The 19,105-nt window shown below is 44.4% G+C and overlaps 2 protein-coding genes across 3 annotated transcripts in view; one reads left to right on the top strand and one right to left on the bottom strand.

Annotated features, from left to right (window-relative positions):
• Nucleotides 1–843: 843 nt before the first annotated feature.
• On the top strand, nucleotides 844–4,819 carry c6h19orf25 (chromosome 6 C19orf25 homolog). Of its 2 annotated transcripts, none has more exons than XM_078168427.1 (3): nucleotides 844–1,074; nucleotides 1,742–1,908; nucleotides 3,598–4,819. In XM_078168427.1, exons 2-3 carry the CDS (start codon nucleotides 1,767–1,769, stop codon nucleotides 3,777–3,779), a joined length of 324 nt encoding a protein of 107 aa, XP_078024553.1. In that variant the 5' UTR covers nucleotides 844–1,074; nucleotides 1,742–1,766; the 3' UTR covers nucleotides 3,780–4,819. The 2 variants fall into 2 exon arrangements, with proteins under 2 accessions (XP_078024553.1, XP_078024552.1); XM_078168426.1 differs by having other exon boundaries at nucleotides 879–1,169.
• Nucleotides 4,820–8,181: 3,362 nt separating this feature from the next.
• The window catches only part of apc2 (APC regulator of WNT signaling pathway 2), a 66,730-nt gene continuing 55,806 nt past the window's right edge, over nucleotides 8,182–19,105 (bottom strand). Inside the window, exon 14 of the mRNA XM_033622840.2 lies at nucleotides 8,182–18,835. Within this exon, the coding sequence (XP_033478731.2) occupies nucleotides 13,285–18,835 (5,551 nt within the window). The 3' untranslated portion in view covers nucleotides 8,182–13,284. The remainder of the gene's footprint in view (nucleotides 18,836–19,105) is intronic.

Genomic DNA, 19,105 nt, shown 5'->3' with positions numbered 1-19,105 from the left:
TGTGTGTACTGTGCTGTTTAAATGAGAAAATTAATAAACCATAAATTAAAAAAAAGTTAAGACCTTGTCTTAACTTTTTTTTTTAATTTGTAAAGATCACAGTTATTCTCAGAGCGTCTCAGACATGAAAGAGCTCCTGAGGAGACAAACTGTTGGGAGCAGGAGCTGCTTGTTGCAGAGAGGCAGATAACTACGCTGGCCGACATGTCTCTAATTAGAGTCAGTGTTTGGTTTGTCCAGTCTGGGCTACTGTAGAAACATGGTGGTGCAACGTGTTGATCTCCAGACCGACTATATGCAGATGTAAATCATCTCATTCTGAGGTAATGAAAACACAACCATTCTTATTTTCAGCTGATTATACACTAAAGAAAACTTACTTATTAAATTAGATTCCATTTCTGCCTATATGCCTCCTAAATCCTACAGACTGGACCTTTAATCCTTTATGTCTCTTTGTTTAATGTGTCATATACTCTTGTATATGAAAATTTAATTTGTGGTCATATATGTGAAACAATACAGACTATATATGGACATATATTTTGATCTAATAACAGTTTTTTCATATATCAAAACTAATGCTTTTGTAAATGTTATTTAAGTGTTAATTTATAGTATATAATATGAATATATTGGATAAATGAACATTTTTGATACAAATACATGAGGAATGTGTAGGCCACCTATAAGTGACTCATATGTGAGACACATCTGCTGACATATTTATAAATACTATATGATGGATGTCCAATATGATATTATGTATGTCATTTTAATATAAAGCCATGACTCAGCGTCCACCTGCAGCTGTGAGTGAACCCAACCAGCAGGGGGCGACAGAACCTGCTGAGCTGTCGACGTACTGACGTGGCAGGTAACGCGGTGACGTCACACAGTGCAGCGCGTCCTCATCCAGCAGCTTTGGTCTGTGTGTGTGTGACAAACAGTTTTTATATTTTCAGAAGAGTTTGGTGGGATTTCGGTGCATCAGTCCGTTGTCAGCTTGCAGGAGACAGTCTGTATCAGCGCTGAGACTCACCGGCTGTCATTCAGAGAGACGACCGAGCACTGGTGAGCACCGACTGGCTGTCATCCCTCTGGTTTGTTCCACTGACGTGCCGAATTCCGTTTAGCAGTTCCGGAAGTAAAAGAATACCTGCTTATAGGTAAAGATGACACTTTATCCTGTCCTTACCGAAGATGTCAAGTGAATCTTTAAGGCTTTTTGTTCAATTCGGCTCAGTTATATTTCACCGGAGTGCAACACATTTCTACTTCCAGACCGATTTAGCTAGCTAGTTAGCATTGATGTCCGCGGCGTGTTGCGCTGGACGAAAGGTTAACTGAGAGAAACAGCTGACGCTAAAACACCAAGCTAAAACTGTATATGTTGAATCTATATTGAAATTGATAGTCATTGAGTACTTCGCTTTATGCCGAATTGAAGAGTAAGACGTGACAACTCGGAATCAACTTTACGTCACGTTTTGCTAACTGTATATGTTCACCGACACAAAATATAATCTTAATTTAATAGATAAATCAATATAAGTCTGGGGAGAGCTTCACGTGCAGGGCTGTAGGCCGACTTAGCAGTTCACAGAGAAAACACCACACATCTACAGCTGCAGTTTTTTCAGTTTGAAGTTTATTCTGTCAGTTAAATTGTCAAATTTATCTTTGACCCTTCAGTGAGAAGTCTGTAACTGAACTCGATGATGTTTGTGTCCGGATGCAGGAGGTGGAGCAGGGTCTGCAGCAGAATGAATATTGGTTCTAAGAATAAGAAGCGGGTGGTGCTGCCGAGCCGTCCTGAACCCCCCGCTGTGGAGCAGATCCTGGAGGACATCAACAGAGCCGCTCCCAACGACCCGGTCTTTAGCATCCTGGAGAGGACCGGACAAGGTGAGTCCACACAGACCTGCACAGTCCCTCTACACTCACTGGTGCTCCTGTAGTTTACTGACTGCGTCTCCTGTTCCCTCCTCACTGGTTCTCCTGTTCCCTCCTCACTGGTTCTCCTGTTCCCTCCTCACACTGGTTCTCCTGTAGTTTACTGACTGGTTCTCCTGTTCCCTCCTCACTGGTTCTCCTGTTCCCTCCTCACTGGTTCTCCTGTTCCCTCCTCACTGGTTCTCCTGTTCCCTCCTCACACTGGTTCTCCTGTAGTTTACTGACTGGTTCTCCTGTTCCCTCCTCACTGGTTCTCCTGTTCCCTCCTCACACTGGTTCTCCTGTTCCTCCTCACACTGGTTCTCCTGTTCCTCCTCACACTGGTTCTCCTGTAGTTTACTGACTGGTTCTCCTGTTCCCTCCTCACTGGTTCTCCTGTTCCCTCCTCACACTGGTTCTCCTGTTCCTCCTCACACTGGTTCTCCTGTAGTTTACTGACTGGTTCTCCTGTTCCCTCCTCACTGGTTCTCCTGTTCCTCCTCACACTGGTTCTCCTGTTCCCTCCTCACACTGGTTCTCCTGTTCCCTCCTCACTGGTTCTCCTGTTCCCTCCTCACACTGGTTCTCCTGTAGTTTACTGACTGGTTCTCCTGTTCCCTCCTCACTGGTTCTCCTGTTCCCTCCTCACACTGGTTCTCCTGTTCCCTCCTCACACTGGTTCTCCTGTTCCCTCCTCACTGGTTCTCCTGTTCCCTCCTCACTGGTTCCCCTGTTCCCTCCTCACTGGTTCTCCTGTTCCCTCCTCACACTGGTTCTCCTGTTCCCTCCTCACTGGTTCCCCTGTTCCCTCCTCACTGGTTCTCCTGTTCCCTCCTCACTGATTCTCCTGTTCCCTCCTCACTGATTCTCCTGTTCCCTCCTCACTGGTTCTCCTGTTCCCTCCTCACACTGGTTCTCTTGTAGTTTACTGACTGATTCTCCTGTTCCCTCCTCACTGATTCTCCTGTTCCCTCCTCACTGATTCTCCTGTTCCCTCCTCACACTGGTTCTCCTGTAGTTTACTGACTGATTCTCCTGTTCCCTCCTCACTGATTCTCCTGTTCCCTCCTCACACTGGTTCTCCTGTTCCCTCCTCACTGGTTCTCCTGTTCCCTCCTCACTGGTTCCCCTGTTCCCTCCTCACTGGTTCTCCTGTTCCCTCCTCACACTGGTTCTCCTGTTCCCTCCTCACTGGTTCCCCTGTTCCCTCCTCACTGGTTCTCCTGTTCCCTCCTCACTGATTCTCCTGTTCCCTCCTCACTGGTTCTCCTGTTCCCTCCTCACACTGGTTCTCCTGTAGTTTACTGACTGATTCTCCTGTTCCCTCCTCACTGATTCTCCTGTTCCCTCCTCACACTGGTTCTCCTGTAGTTTACTGACTGATTCTCCTGTTCCCTCCTCACTGATTCTCCTGTTCCCTCCTCACACTGGTTCTCCTGTAGTTTACTGACTGATTCTCCTGTTCCCTCCTCACTGATTCTCCTGTTCCCTCCTCACACTGGTTCCCCTGTTCCCTCCTCACTGGTTCTCCTGTTCCCTCCTCACACTGGTTCTCCTGTTCCCTCCTCACTGATTCTCCTGTTCCCTCCTCACTGGTTCTCCTGTTCCCTCCTCACTGATTCTCCTGTTCCCTCCTCACTGGTTCTCCTGTTCCCACCTCAGACTCGTCCCGGCTGTCAGACAGTGATGTGGACTTGCGGTTCCAGCAGTGTCGTCAGTACCTGGATCTGAATGAGCGGCTGCAGGAGGCTCGAGGTCGGCTGCTGCAACAGAGGGAGGAGCTGCTTGCGGCGGGGGAGCAGCTGCAGAGCGACGTGGTGGAGGTCAAAGGTCAAACACTCTGACTCTATACTCTCCTCTGGCACAGACTGTTTCAGTGAATCAGGTCAAACCTGCCCAACTGCCCATGAGCCAGACACTGAAGGTGCCTCAGTGTTGGCTGACCTCTGACCTCTGACCCCACAGCTGCAGAGAGTGTGTGTGTGTGTGTGTGTGTATCAACTGTACAGAGAACAGTGAATGATGATCTCAACTGATTCATTACTTTTTCAGTAAATCATTGAATAAACAAAATATCAACATAAATGAATAATAACCAGAAACTGAATGATGTCAAAATAAATATTTTTCCTGAACATCAGTCAGTAAAAACTGTCAAGCTGAAAACACACCGGCACCATGCTGCACAGTGTGTCATGTGACGTGCGTCAAATGTCGCCCCAAACACACAAAGTTATCTGAACTTCCTGCGCCTCTGCGATAGATTAAAGTCATGTGTGGACAGCTGCTAATTAAAGTTGACTTCACACCTGAAGAGCTGATCTCCAGAGCTGTGACTCAACAGGAAGCATCTTCTTGGACATTGCCTTTATAATGACGGGATTGTGGGTCGTTTATCTTGGGATATTTCTTAACCTCAACAACGAGTCTCTCCTCATCCGTTCTTCATCACACACCAGACACATCAGCAGAGTGCTCTTTATACATCCATGGTGAGGAGAGGAGTCGAGCTGCTACAGGAGTTGGTCTGTACCATCAGAGAGCGAGTGAGGGAAATTAATTAAATTCAGGGGGCGGCGAGGCTGGAAATAGGACAGTGGCGTGAGGTTCTGCAGGGTGGCGTGTCCAGGAGCACCGACATGTCAAGCTGCCACCGGTGTGGAGTTGTACACTGAAAATAACTGGGGCGTATATTTTGACACGTCGTTCAGCGCCGGTGTGTTTTGGCCTTTAAATCACTCATTCATCAGAGTTTTGGTCGAATCATGTTCTACAAAAAAAACCTTTCACAGTTATAAGACACCAACACACTAATTTTGTTTCTGGGGTGAAACATTGTTTTTAAAGGATTTATATGTATGAAATAAACATGATTTATAAAATATTTTGATCTGCTTTCATTTTTTTAACTTCTAAACTTGCTGCTGTCAGAAAACAGCCTCTCGGACGAAAAATTCACAAATTCAAACTATCAAAAAATGTGTTAACCTTCAGAATCTGAAACTAACAGTACTGAGAGCATTGGTTTAAAAATGTGCTGCTATGATCGCCTTTGTTTGAAAATATATTTTTATGAAAATGTTGGTCCTTTAAAGATTTGTCCTCTGTAAACCCTAGAGATGGTTGTGCTGAAAATCCCAGTAAATACTCAGACCAGCCCGTCTGGCACCAACAACCATGCCACGTTCAAAGTCACTTCAATCACCTTTCTTCATCATTCTGATGCTCCGTTTCAGTAAAAAAAAATAGTAAAAATCAAAAACCATGGAAATAAGGTTTTGTCTTGAAATATGTTAAATTCAGTGTTTGTTCAGTCGCTGTTATTTTGTTTTTCTTTTTGGTTTCCTTCTCTTCCTTCTCATCTCTGTACTTTCCTGAAGTGAAATCCTAAATATTCCAGATGGTGCTGATGTTTCACGTTCAAACAGAGACGAGGGAAACTTGAAACTTCCAGCAGCACTGAGTCGCTGTGAAGCTGCTGTGAACATAAAAATCCTTCATTGTTTCCAGGAGTCTGCTGAGATGGCGACATCTGCTGGGCAACACGCAGTATTACAACTAACTTAAGGATTAAAGGAAAAGTTCACAGTTTTTCAGCTCTGTCTCCAACAGACGCACATATGAATCATGAAACAGGTTTTGCATGCAGTAATCATTCCCTCTGGCTATACTGGACATTCAAAGAAATAATCCACAGTCTGTTTTTGCAAAAGTTATTTCCAAAGTTAAAGAAATTCCTCACCTGCAAAATGACCGTTTGGGTATCAGCTGCTCACCGTGTGTCACATTAAATTCATGAAGAAAAGGTACTGAACTCGTACGCTCAGGACTTCACAAACATTTTCACTAAAACACGTCTGTACAAACAGTTGACTGGTCATGCGCATACGTTTGCTCAAGTGGAACTCATATGCATGTGTGCGCTCAGGGCGTGCTCCCTGTAAGCATCAGAAACATCAACAGACTTGTTTTGTGTAGAAATGTATTAAGGAACTCTTCAACTGTATATTACCCACCCCCATGTTACGTTGAATTTCTCTTGTGCCTCCGCGGTGAACGAAGGATCCAAAAAAGGTGAACATTCTTGATGAATTAAATTAAACACGTTGTTTAACAGCAGCAGAACTTTATCAAAACATCTGTTCACAAAGCTCCTGCAGAATAATCCACATCGTGTCGATCCAGTCGGATGATCAGGACAGACACATGCATTTGCAGTTTAAAACACGTCAGTACAGTCTGATGCACAGCTGAGCAGCGTGACAGGTCATGTGCTTGCGTTTAAACTCAAGTGGAACCAGGGTCAGAAAATGCAGGTACATTTTCTGTAAATCTCAGAAGGCTGTCGGGGAAATGTTTGTACCAAAATGGTCACGTAATGTAATAAGTATGTTGAGAGTTTCTACAGCATTTTTATGTCATTTACGTTTGTGCTGCTTCTGTCCTCTGTGTCGGAGACAAGCTTCACACAGTCAGTGCGTTCCCATGACGACAGAGAAAATGGATTTATTAAAGCAGACTTTTAAAATCCCTGTAAACATGTCAGTGTGAGTGAAATGGTCCTGCAGTGAATGTGTCACAGTGGGACTAACACACCCAGATCATGTGACTCCTGCATGTATACAGTCAATCAGACCCAAACTGGCCGAGGCGCTCTGAGCATGCTCCACAGTTTCCGCCCCGGGCTTTGACCCGGAAGTCCAATAGCATTAAATGTGTAAGAGAAGAAGAAGCCGGTAACAACATGGAGAAATCTACATCCAGAGCCGTGACTTTTTGGACGCACCAAATGTACAGAGCTGTAAAGTTGTCCACCATGGTAGCAGTTAGCTGCTAGCTAACCGTAGCTAACTTGTTTGTCCATTGTTTGGTCTGTGACGTAATAGGTCAACAGGAAAAAGGTCCAATACTAACAAGCTGAAAGGGGGCATATCTCCACCTATCGTAGAGGAGTCGCACATACTTGGCTCAATAAATGGATTCCCCTCCCGTGCTTGTATACTGGGACAAGGACAGTAGGCCAGTTAGATGTCCTCGTCCAGCTGGGACTGGAGCTACACTTCACTGTGCATGTAAACGTACTGAATGACTGGGTCTTTAGGTGCATTCAGGTACACCTTGTAAACTCTGAAATCTATGTGGTGTAGAATGGCAAAGTGTCTGGATGCTGACCATGGTGCATTCAAGTGCACCTTGTAAAGTAATCTACACTTGAATGACTGCAAAGGCTGTTTGTAACAGGACAATTTGTTTTTTTATTTGTATTTATTTATTTTTCTACTGAAATGATTTATTGCAGAGTAAAGAACGGGTCTGATTTTGAAAACTTGCACCTGCCCATACCTGTAAAGCTCAGTCCAGAACCGACCCGTTACCTGTCATTATGTCTAAGTCAAAGCTGCACCCGTGATCAACCCCCCCAGGCTCCAGTCCCTCACAGTCAGCTAGTTCGTCTCTTTGACTGGATGGTGAAAACATTCAATCACTGCCAGGTTAGGAAAACTGTTAGCATGCTCCTTCCACCACCATCAAACCTCCAAAGGATCCGAACTCCATGTAGGCTGCCACCTCATCCTCGGGCTGCAAAGTTTCATGGCTGGAGTCCTCCACCTCGGTGACCAAAGGTTACACTTGTGTCACTGACTTTCAAAATAAAATGAACTGCGGCTTGATAATAGTGATTTAGATGTTAGAATATTACACATATACTGCACAGCTTTTTACTGTGTTTCATTCTGAAAAATAAAAAAATTGATTTTTGTTCTCATCTGCTGCCCGTCCACGTGGAGTTCATTTTTACTGTCTCTATGTATATATGAACAGGAGGAATCACTACAATGACCAGAACCTGTTTCAGTGTCACGTCCTCACATAAACGTTATATTTTGTTCAGTAAAGCTTATATTATAAAAACAGACCTGCTAATGGTCACAGATCAACCAGTGTTTAAACCACCGCAGCAGCTCGATGGTGGTCACGTTCGTTTTTGGTGCAATGAAGCATCGAGTCGTCTGCTTCCACTGTAACATCTCTGATCCTGTTTTCACTCCATCATATTAAGTCCTTGTGTTTTGTATGTTCCAGCTCTAAATCTGGCTTCATGTTCGGTCTGAACAATCGTTCATTAACAGAGTGTCAGTGAACGTGTCACAACAAAAACAAATAAAAGCACCATGTTGATGACATCATGTTTTCTGTAGTTCTGTTTCACAGCTGCATCTGTACGAAGGAGAGTCGACACGTCGGTTTAATGAAACACGTCACTTTTTTATTGGATGAAAACATTTATTATGACACACCTCTGTTGCTTCGCCTATTTCACATGGCACCATAACTCCTCTGTGGCCTTGTTCACGCACGACTGGCTGCGACCTCCCCGCCACTGTGATTGGCTCAAACAAGTCATCACCTTATAGCTCATGTCCATCAAACTAAAGGCTCCAGAGTCCTCTCATAATATAGCTAATTTTCAGTTGTGGTAACAGATCCAGTCACATTTATTTCCAGATTAATTTGAACTATCCAGAATTTTCAAATATTAAGGCCCCGTCTACACGTTTGTGTGTATATTTTTAAAAACTGATATTTTCCCCCAAAAAATTCTGTCCACATGACCTTCGTTTTACAAAACATCTGTCCACATTAAAACTCAAAACTGACTCCAAATGCTCGTCGGTGTTAGCCATCATCAACAGTCTCCTCTTGTCACAAAGTTATTGAAGCGTACAGGCTGACATTATGTTTTGCAAAACACCTACTGGAGATCTCATCACCGTTCATTCCCCTTAGATTAAAGGACGAAGGAGCTCTGTCAAAAATACGAATGATGCTCTGGACATGCAAAACCTTTCCTTCCACTCCTCGTCCCACTCTAGTAATTGTCCGACCATCTGCTGGTTCAACCGCGTCTGCACCAAAACCATCATTTCAGGTGGACTTTGATTGGCGGACGCTGAGGTGAAGCAAAAACACTGGCACAGCAGATGCCTTTGTTTGCCTGTGAAATGGTGCAGCAATATTGAGTTTAAGTGTAGAGTTGTCTTTGGTAACAAAACGGGAGAAACAAATTGAGGAGATGACGCCATTGTTTCCCAAATGCTCCATTTTACATCCACGTGAATACAAAGTTACTGGACGTTTTAAAAAATCTGTGTTTGCGTGTGGACAGGAGGCTGAAACATTAAGGAAAATATGTTTTCAAAATGACATGTATACGTGTCGACGGGGCCCTTTAGTTTGTGAATTGGAAAATGCTAACTGTAGAGCATAAAGGAAGTGATGTAAAACTCAAAGTCTGAATCAGTTTGGACACAAACTCGTCTAAAGTCTCATCTCCAGCCAGGCTTGAACAAGGCCGCCGACAGTGATGGCGGACTAACTTCCAGGACCATCTATTGGCTTTTAAACATGGGGACGAACTCCCTGTCCGTCTCCTTCACTTTCACAATTTTCATCCTTTCATCCTGATTTGACTTTTAGGGGCTGTTGAAGTGATTCTCCTCCCAAAATGTGTTTAACTATCAAACACACAGAGTTTATAAACCCACATCCCAAGCCTTCAGTTCTGGCTTCAGATCATCAAATAAAGATTCAGACTTTATGAAATGATGTTCAGAAATAATTTCAAACTCTGGTTGTATACTAACATGCGTGAACTAGTTAGTTGTGAACATTGTAGAATCCATTAACTGTTTCAGTTGACTCCCATGGCGTCTCACATAAACAGGGCTAGAGCGCTATATCAGTCTCAAGGTGTGCCATGGTATAAAAACTGACAGTTATCATACCAAGCTTCTTTACAGTACTGAAATAATGTATATAATCATCTGACTTGTGCAAGCACATCTCATCTCATTTGCTGGACGAAAAAACCACAAACCTTTTGTTTTCAGGCCTTTAAAGGTCATTGTAACTGATAACAGTAAGTGTACATTATGGTGATATTTTCCAGCAACCTTACACAGACGTGTTCAACATGATTTACAGGTCTGCTGTGACTGAGGACAGTTAATGTAGTAACTGTCGTCTACATGACTTTTGACTGAAAGAAACCTTTGTGTGCATGCACTTAATTTTGACTATTTTACACAATAAAAAAATAGAATCACCACCCTGCTGTTGTATGACTCCGCCCACCAGTCCACCCTGTGGTTGTATGACTCCGCCCACCAGTCCACCCTGTGGTTGTATGACTCCGCCCACTAGTCCATCCTGTGGTTGTATGACTCCGCCCACCAGTCCACCCTGTGGCTGTATGACTCCGCCCACCAGTCCACCCTGTGGTTGTACGACTCCGCCCACCAGTCCACCCTGTGGTTGTATGACTCCGCCCACCAGTCCAGTGTCCCTGACAGTCTCCATCCATGTCAGTGAAAACATGGATGCTTCACACACAGAAGATCTATACAATCAGCACAGTTTCAAGATTAGAGTCACCAATTCAGTATCTGACCAAATGTCTCCCCTTCTGTTCCTGAGATATGATGTTAAAACATGATGATGTCACAATCAAGCTGACCTTTGACCTTTTGACCTTCATTATTTTATCCTGTTAGACATTTGTGTCAAGTTTGGTCAGAATTAGTGAATGAATTCTTCAGTTATGGCCAAAAGCATGTTTTGTGAGGTCACACTGACCTTTGACCTTCAACCAAAAAAATTCTAATTCAGTCCAAGTGGACATTTGTGCCAAATTTGAAGAAATTCCCTTGAGGTGTTCTTGAGATATCATGTTCACAAGGATGGGATGGATGTACGAACCTGAAAGCATAACGCGTCCTTCCACGGCTATCGCCAGTGTGGCGGCATAAAAATTCAAATGAACCGATACACTGGCCAACTTTGTAGCCACCCAAAAAGTCTACAATGTCTAAAAAATGTGCAGAAATGTAATCAGGGTTTCTTTTGGCTAAAATTTGTACTTTCAACCTGAATGTGTGTCATCATGTGTGACGTCAGTGTCACACAGTTTTCTGCTCTTTGTACTTAGATGTTCATAAAAGCAATTTTTTCCTCAGAGTTTTTGATATAATTTGTGCACAATTTTCTGTAGACATTTTTAGAACTGCACTTTTCCAAACTTGAACTTTTCATGCAGAGTTTTCAGTAGGGCTGACCTTTGAAAGTCAGGGACTGGAATCATCATAAACGTCTGAATGTATTTCAAATGATATAATTCTGAGTTGGGTACAGCCATAAAGTTCACAAAAGGTGATATGCAACCACAGGCTTTGAAATTATTTTTGAACATCATTTTGCAAGCACAAAATCTTAATGACCGTTACCTGAAACCACTTACAAGAGGTGAGTGTTTGATCGTCAAAAGATTTCGGTGGTGTATCACTTGTATATCTTAAAATGGCAAGTGGGACCTGAAAGGTTTGCATTCAGAAGCTACTTGGGCTTTATTCATACTCAAAACATGCTTTGGAAATACAGCAGGGTGGTAAATACAAAACCTTGTTTTAATGAATAAACAGCCCCTTCATGTTGGTTCCGTCCAGCACTCTGCTGTCTTTGACCCCCGAGCACACATGGAGGAGTGATGGTACAACTACAGAGAATACTCATCGTCTTAATACTCGACAATGTCTCAACCTATCACTACTTTTACAGCAACACAGTTAAGCAGATATTAACACGTTATTAAGACTTCTGTAAGGACCCAAGTCTGTCGACTCGAAGCCCAGCCATCACTGAATCAAATCTTTTTGTTTCTTGACAGGAAATACTCAACAGCAAACAGTGCCTGAATCTAGAAGCAAACACAAAGATAACGTCATTCGATGAACAGACGCATGAAGTTGCTTTGTTCATCTGTGCTGACAGTTTATAGCATTTCAGGTCTTTGCGGCACTTGAATACAGATGGCTAGTAATGCTCTCGTCTGGCTTTAGAAAGTGTGTGACCTCTGAATAACAACATCATTGTCTTCCATCGTCCACAATGTTAACAGGTGTGTATACAGTCAGTGAATATATTAGCATGCTGTCAGGGAGCAACACAGATTCTTTTGCCCACCAGGAAGCGTTGAAGATTTTGTATATTTTCATGTTATTTACAATGCTGATTAAGACAACGAGTACAGGAGAGTTACCCACAATCAGCTGAGAATTTGAAAATGACAGAATTTGCTATATGTTCTGCAACAGTGAAGGAACTGGAGTCCAGTAGATGTCGGGCTGAACATTTTGATAAATCATTCCCTCAAATCAATAATTTGGTTCAATGTATTGAGCTTCTTGTCACATTCAGTGGGGGTTCGTGGTCCCCAGCAGTGTTTGGGTGGGTAGTGCATGCCAGGACCAAAGGCTTCCCAGCAGAACATTGCAATGTAACAAGATAATCAATGTTATTTATCTGTTGATGGTTTTAAGGTTTTGGCTGATGAGTCTATATCAGTTTTGTGACATCTAAATTATTTATATGGTGATAGATTTTTATCCAAATTGCACAGTAGAGTCAGTGGTTCATAGTTAATAAGTTCCCTCAAATTTATTTTTTGTTCCTTCAAAAGATTAAATCGTGTTTTACACTGTCTCTATCTGTTAATAGTTTTTACCAAGATTCCATCCTGTTAACCTGTGATACATATTAATTCCAGTCAAAGATCCCAGTATAATCTCAGACGCCTGGGATTATATTGTGAAATGGAATAAAGGTGATTAATTTGAAGAAATTATTTCATCACAAATGTAGGCCCAGCCCTACTGGGCTCTGTATGTCACAGGAAAGGCTAACAGTGTATCATAGTCAGTTGAGTGGTGAGGCAAAGGCCCAAAGCGTTTATGTACTGTATGTAAAAAATACTTTACATGTTAGTGTATGTTGTTGTGTGAGTCTGTCAACAGTCCGCCACAGTTTGAACCTTTTCAGGTAAAAGTCCAGCTGAGTAATCCTTCAGAAGTTTGCATAATATTGTTCTTTTATCGATTCTGTCCAGGAGACCGATGGTGATTTATGTGCTGAAATCAAGTTCATTGTCTTTATGTTTTCACTACATTTCTACCAGGCAATGATTATTCTACAAATACAAAAAAAGTACAAAAAGATGCACTTCCGTTTCATGTGAGATTTTTCTCTGAAGTGCATCTCTAAAAGTTATTGATGATCTGTTCGTGTCAGACCTGTCTCAATGCATACATCCAACCCTGTATGAATGGGAGATGGAAGCTGTGATCAATTGTTCAGGAAATAAAGAGAAAAACTTGAATACAGTGAATGGGGAAAGTAAAAGGTCAATACCCGAGGTAAAGGGGCAGCACACTCCTACTCCGTCCACCTGAGTGCTGAATTTCATTTAGGAACACAGTAGAGTCATCAGTGTCGTCCAGTAATCCACTAAACGTCCTACGACTCAGTCTTTTCCCCTGGCTTCTCATTGATTGTGGCTGCTTGGCTCCGTGTGTCTTGCAGGCAGCAGGAAATGGGGCTGGGGGTGTAATTAAATGGAGTGACTCGGGCGGCCTTGCTGGGGGATCCTTGGCGGAAGTGGACAACTCCACCCACGTGGCTGTCTGGCGTTCCCGTGGAGATAGTGCTGTGGCTCCTCAGGGAGGCGTCTGAATCTCCATCTGGAGGGTTACTCCCAGAGGTGGCACTGATCTTTCTGAGTAGCGCAAATCGTGCCACTTCCTCTGAGATCACCGGAGCAGTTTCGACCGCGGGGGAGGTGCTCGAGTTGGTCTTGTTATTCGAAAAATCTTCTGTCTGGACTGTCGCATCACTTGTCTTGCGAGATGCAAGAAGAATGGTTGGCAGTTTTCCTGGAAGAGCTGGTAACTTTGGCTTTTCCCCATCAGGAGAAGGCACCAGAGGTAGTGCATTGGCTGGCAGAGTGCTTTTCAAGATCTGAGGTACATCTTCGTCCCTGATCCTCCTCCAGGTCACTCTGTCATTTAGCCGGGATGCAGCTCTCTGCCCTTTCTTCTTTGTATCATCCTCACTCTTTGCTCTTCCACTCGAATCGGATGATGATGAACGGAGGGAAGAACGGCTGGTCACTCGGCTCAGTATGTTTATGCTCGGTGATGAGGCGTGACGTTTAAAGGTATCTTTGTCTTGGTGCTGCCTGGCTCCGGACACTTTGCCAGACACGTTTCGCTGAGCCACCCTGCAGGGGCTTTCAGAGCTAGTTCTCCTGGCTGGGCGTCTTGCAGATAGGTCCCTTTCACTGGAGGTCGCTCTAGAGAGGGTTGTAGTCTGCTTCTGAAGGCCAGGTTCTGGCCTCTGGACTTGCTGTGCTTGTTTTGGAGCTTTTACTTGCACCCTTCTCTGGGTTTGCACAGCTGCCTTTAGTTCCTGACAGCGTGATGAGCAAAGGAAGACAGCTGAAGCTCCAGGAACTGCTCTGCGGGGGGATCCATTCTGAGATCCAGGCATGTTGCGTACAGTACCATCACGTCTCAGCGCAGTCTGTGATTCCTTAATGAAAGTCAGCTGTCTCAAGAATCCATTGCGCTCAGACTCACCACCACTTGAATGAACGGAAGTCATCCTGACAAGTTCAAATCGATTGGCGGGGGACACCTTTTTCCCATTGACCTGATTGATTTGTTTGGTGCTTGCTTGGTTAGTCACCAGAGGTGACAGAGGTCTAGCCCTGACTGAATTTTGCATAAAAGGGATCCGGACAGGTGACTTTTGAGTTTTGGGTGGTGGGGATTTTTCATTTTGATTCACAACAGGAGAGCGTCCCTTTCTTTCAGGGGGGCTACTAGCTGGAGAGCTACTAGCTGGTGAGGCATTCTTTTTCTGGACAGATTTATTTGTCTGAGTTGGAGATGTTATCTTCTTCTGTGACTGTTTGGATGGTGTAGAGCTTTGCGATGATCCAGAGGATGAACTTTTTGGTATCCTTGGAGGTGGAGTAGAGCTCCTCTTTGGCAAAGACAGTTCAATGTCCTGGGGGTGACCTAATCGGTGAAGGCTCTTTGATCTGTGCTGAGCGAGGTTGGGGTTCTTTGGAGCATCTGTCTTGGTTGGTACTTTTCTGGGAGGAGGTCTTTGCGATGGAGCCGTCTCTTTTTTCGGTGTATAGATCACTGTCCTGCCTCTGAAAACCACTGGTAGGTTTGGAACTGGCTTGCGTTGTGCGAAGTCTAGAGGTTTATTTGCCTTTTTGTCTTTAGCAAATTTCCTTTCTTTGGGTGTAAAGCTGGATGTTGACATGAATGACAGGACTGATTCAGTCTCTTCAGAGGATGGCTCCTGAGACTTGGATGCCTGCAGCCCAGTGACGACACAGTTTGCACCTTCTTGTATGGCTCTCCATTCAACACTGTTGAGATCTGAATCTTTATCCCATGCTGTATCATCACTATCCATTTCCTCATCCATGTTCCACCCATCAGAGGCCTTTTGTTTTTGAGTATTTTCTGCTTTCTTCTTCCTGGCAGCAAGCTTCCTTCTCTGCTTGGGCATGGCAGATGTTATGCATTTCTGAAGGAGGTCATCCTCTGAATCCATGCTGACAGAGCTTGGTGAGCTTGGCTCTTCGTATTGACTGTGAATGTTCATAATTTTTTTTTCTTTCATCATATTCAGTGTTTTGTTGTGTCTGTTTTTGTACCATATCTGCTGGGCTTTTGATTTCTGATCCTCAAACTCGGCATCACTCAGTGAACTGAGCGAGGAGCTGAGGGAGTAACATGCCAGAGATTCATCCTTTATCAGATTCTGTTTAATCCTGTGAAATCCTCTGGGCTTTGCTTGGGAATTATCAATCCTGCCGATATTTGTCATGCTTCGGGAGAGAGTATTTCTGCTTGCTTCCCTGATCTGTTTTCTACTTGTTCTTTTCATTCCTTCGTCTTTTTCATTTTCGCCATCATAGAAGCTGTTACTGTCCTCTGAAGAATGTGTCATTTGGCGAAAGATTGTTTTTCCTTTTTGTGATCCCATATTAAGGTTACTTTCTGTGTTTTGCTTTATAACGGGCAGTTCCAATTTCCTGACTGGGCCTTGCCCTTGCTTCTTCTTTTGTTGGTTAGGAGACTGATCGCGATTTCTTTGGTTTGCCACTCTGTCGGCCACCTCTTTGCTCTGCATTAGCACCCTCTGAGTGGGAATGATATGTTTGGTTGTTCGGTTCATTTGTATCTCAGGAGGGTAGTTCATCCTGTTGGGTTTGTGGAAATGTGAGAATATCCTCAAGTCTTCGATCCTCTTCGCCTCATCGTTGAGCAATTCCTGTTTGTTCATGCCTTTAGCTGTGCAGTCTTTAGCACCCTTGTCCTTCACTGGATACTGAAGTGTTTCGTCACTTAGCGATGTTGTGCTGGAGAAGTTGACAGGTGTACCCTCTGCAGAATCAGTGAAGGAGGAATCATCACATTTCAAATCCTTTTGTGGGATAACAATTCTCCTCCCAGGACACATTTGGGTTTTTCCATTTGGGAGCATCATGTACACTGGAAGATGTATCTGTTTTCGGATCTGGGAGTTGAGAATGTGAGGAGGGATGGTGGTCATCAGGGATGGTCTTACTTTTCTGAACTTGGAGGGCATTGCTGAGTTGATGCATTCCTTTAAGATTTCTATATCATCATCTGAGTTACCCTCACTGTATCTCTCACCGTGGTCTAATCCTTGCTCATCCTCATCAGGGAAAGGAAGATTTTTATCATTTTGCTGAAGTAGCGGGGTCAATTTCAATTCCACGTCTTTTTGAATGTAGTGTTCATGAAGAGGCAGAGCACTTAAGCTCGAAGCACAAGAGAAGTTCTCAGTGGGCTTTTCCACAGTGAAGTAGATCATGGTGTCCAGGTCAGGAGGAAGGTTAAACCTCTCTTTCGAGTCCGCAATCTCCATGAACTTCCGCAGGCTGCTTTCCCATTGGCCTGCTATTCCCGTGGTTTGTGTTTCTGGTCCATTTGACTCAACGCAACATGGAGTCTTACTTCGACTAGGAGGCATGGTTTGCCCTGGGCTATCGGGAAGATCACTTGGACTTATTGTTCCATCAATCATCTCACTGCATGGATCACTTTGGATTGAGCTGGCAATAGAGGGAGACTCAAAGCTGCCTAATGAACTGACTGAGCTACAGCGACTCATTACCAGAGGTGTCTCATGGATGTAGTTCTCAGACGAACTGGATGGAGATCTGTCTTCCAGTATGGCAGGTGAAGCTCCTCTAAGGAACACCTTTTCCCTTTTGGCAGGACAGGGAATCTCAATGGGATTGGTCTCTTTGCTGGGGAAGGTTTTTGAGTCAGTCATCAGCAGCTGGCTGTCACTCAGGTCCTCCAAGGTTTCATCCTCTTCAGCTCTCTTCACCACTTCTCCATCCTCCACTTCAATTATTTCTAATGAAGAGTCACTCTCCAGCTCATTCTCACTTTGTCCATCAAGTGCTCCATCACCAGAAGAGAGGGAGGACAGAGAACTGCAGCGGGAGAAGCAAATCGGGGTATTCTCCACTGAGTATTTCTGGACCGTCTCCATTGGCCCAATAGTTGGGCTTCTAGTGGATGGCATTGGAGAGAATTTCGTAATGCTACCCCCAGTCATCACAGTAGGTACCCATGCTTGCCTCCGCATTGCTTGGGCAGCCTGAACATTGATGGCTGTTTTTGCGACACCAAATTTGGCCACACTCTGAATGAGTGGGACTTGTTGATAAGAAGGAGACAGCTTAATTGAAGTCATGCTGACATCAGAGGAGACTTTAGTGGATGCACTGACAGGCGTTTGTACAGGATGATCCTGGTTCTTTTCTGCATCTGCACTGCTGAGTTCAAGAGCTCTGGTGTCTTTGTTGTCCACAGAATCTCTCTCCGGAATATCCTGCTGGTTAGTCTCATTCAGAGCAGCAAGTCCTACATTAAGATAATCCTGATGAGCCACCTTGAGATCAAGCTGGTTGGGTCGTTGTTGCATCATTAGAGCTTTTGGAGCAGGTCTCATCTGGTCTTTACTACCGCAGTATCCATCGCTGGTGCTGCCACTGTTTAGGCTGTCTGTTGACACACTTGTATGGGCAGTTTTGAGGCGCAAGAGAGCGTGGGCTCTACTGAGGCGTTCTCTGTGGGCCAAGCTGCTTGTATCAGAGAGACGGCACGGGGAACATGATTTCGCCCGGGCTTCATTGAGTTCATCCAGTCCATAAGGCCAGTCCGCCAGGTGGTCCTCAGAGCTGAGGCTAAAACTGTCCTCCGAGGACGTGTGCATAGTGATGTCCTCCACTAACCTGTCAATCTTGGCAACCGTGTTGGTAATCTTTTTGGCTAGCTTCTCTGCCACGGCAGATACCACATCGTCAGGAGGTGCATGTGTCTTCTCGACCATCTGAGGCATGTCTACATCTCTCTCTGGCTCACTTTCCCTCTTGCGTGGCTGGTTTTGCAGGAAGTTAGAGTTGGTAAGGAACATGGACAGCATAGAGAAGTTCCCAGTGTCCAGGCTACTGGAGACGTTGGGGGCCTCGTCATCATCAAAACAACCAGAGTCAGATGCGTAATCCTTTGCCAGACTCTCAATGTGCCGTAGCGGCTTGTTAAGGGTCAGGTGCTTGGGGCTCTGTTTCTCAAGGGTATCAAAAGTTTCTGCAAGGTGTTTTGCATCCAGCTCTGCCTCCAGAGCCTTCTGTTTCCTCATGTAGAGTGAGGGCATGCAGGAGCCAGGGGATACAACTGCAGCATCCTTATATTTCAGGGGTCGATTGGTGAGGAGATTCCTTAAAGCTGCGGCGCTGCCCATGGCAATCATCTTGTGCTTGGAGTGGATAAGGTTGCGCAGCATGCTAACCGCTCCGAGGTCCCACAGCAGTTCCTGGTCTTTCGGACTTCGGGCAGAAAGATTCCAGAGAGTCCCGCAGGCGTTGCTCACTATAGTCAGGCTGTGGGAGCGCAGGTGCTGCAGAAGAGTTTGGAGGCAGTTGTGGTCCCTGAGGATTTGCCTGTGAAGTAAGAAACCAAAGGACACTTTGACACATTTCTTACGTCCAGCTGAAGCTAATTATTTCTTGCTTTATTACATGTTGAAGGACTGTGCCAGTGGTGTTGCATATTTCAGCCCATTTTACTACAATTCACAAATTTTACCTTGCTGCCATTTTCTTAAGCATGCAATAGTTTTTTGTGTTTCCTTCCTTCCAAATATCTGTTGGTTTCCATTAATATCATTGTGGTATATAAAAAAAAATCAACTTGCAGAATTTGATTTAGTT

This window comes from Epinephelus lanceolatus, chromosome 6 (assembly GCF_041903045.1).
Source record: "Epinephelus lanceolatus isolate andai-2023 chromosome 6, ASM4190304v1, whole genome shotgun sequence".
Lineage (NCBI taxonomy): Eukaryota > Metazoa > Chordata > Actinopteri > Perciformes > Serranidae > Epinephelus > Epinephelus lanceolatus.
This window is presented reverse-complemented; position numbering and strand designations above follow the sequence as displayed.

Excerpts from the sequence above, each read along its gene's own strand:
- c6h19orf25 (XM_078168427.1), top strand. The coding sequence starts at position 1,767 with ATGAATATTGGTTCTAAGAATAAGAAGCGGGTGGTGCTGCCGAGCCGT. Across the intron at positions 1,909-3,597 it reads CCTGGAGAGGACCGGACAAG|ACTCGTCCCGGCTGTCAGAC; the intron begins GTGAGTCCACAC and ends TTCCCACCTCAG.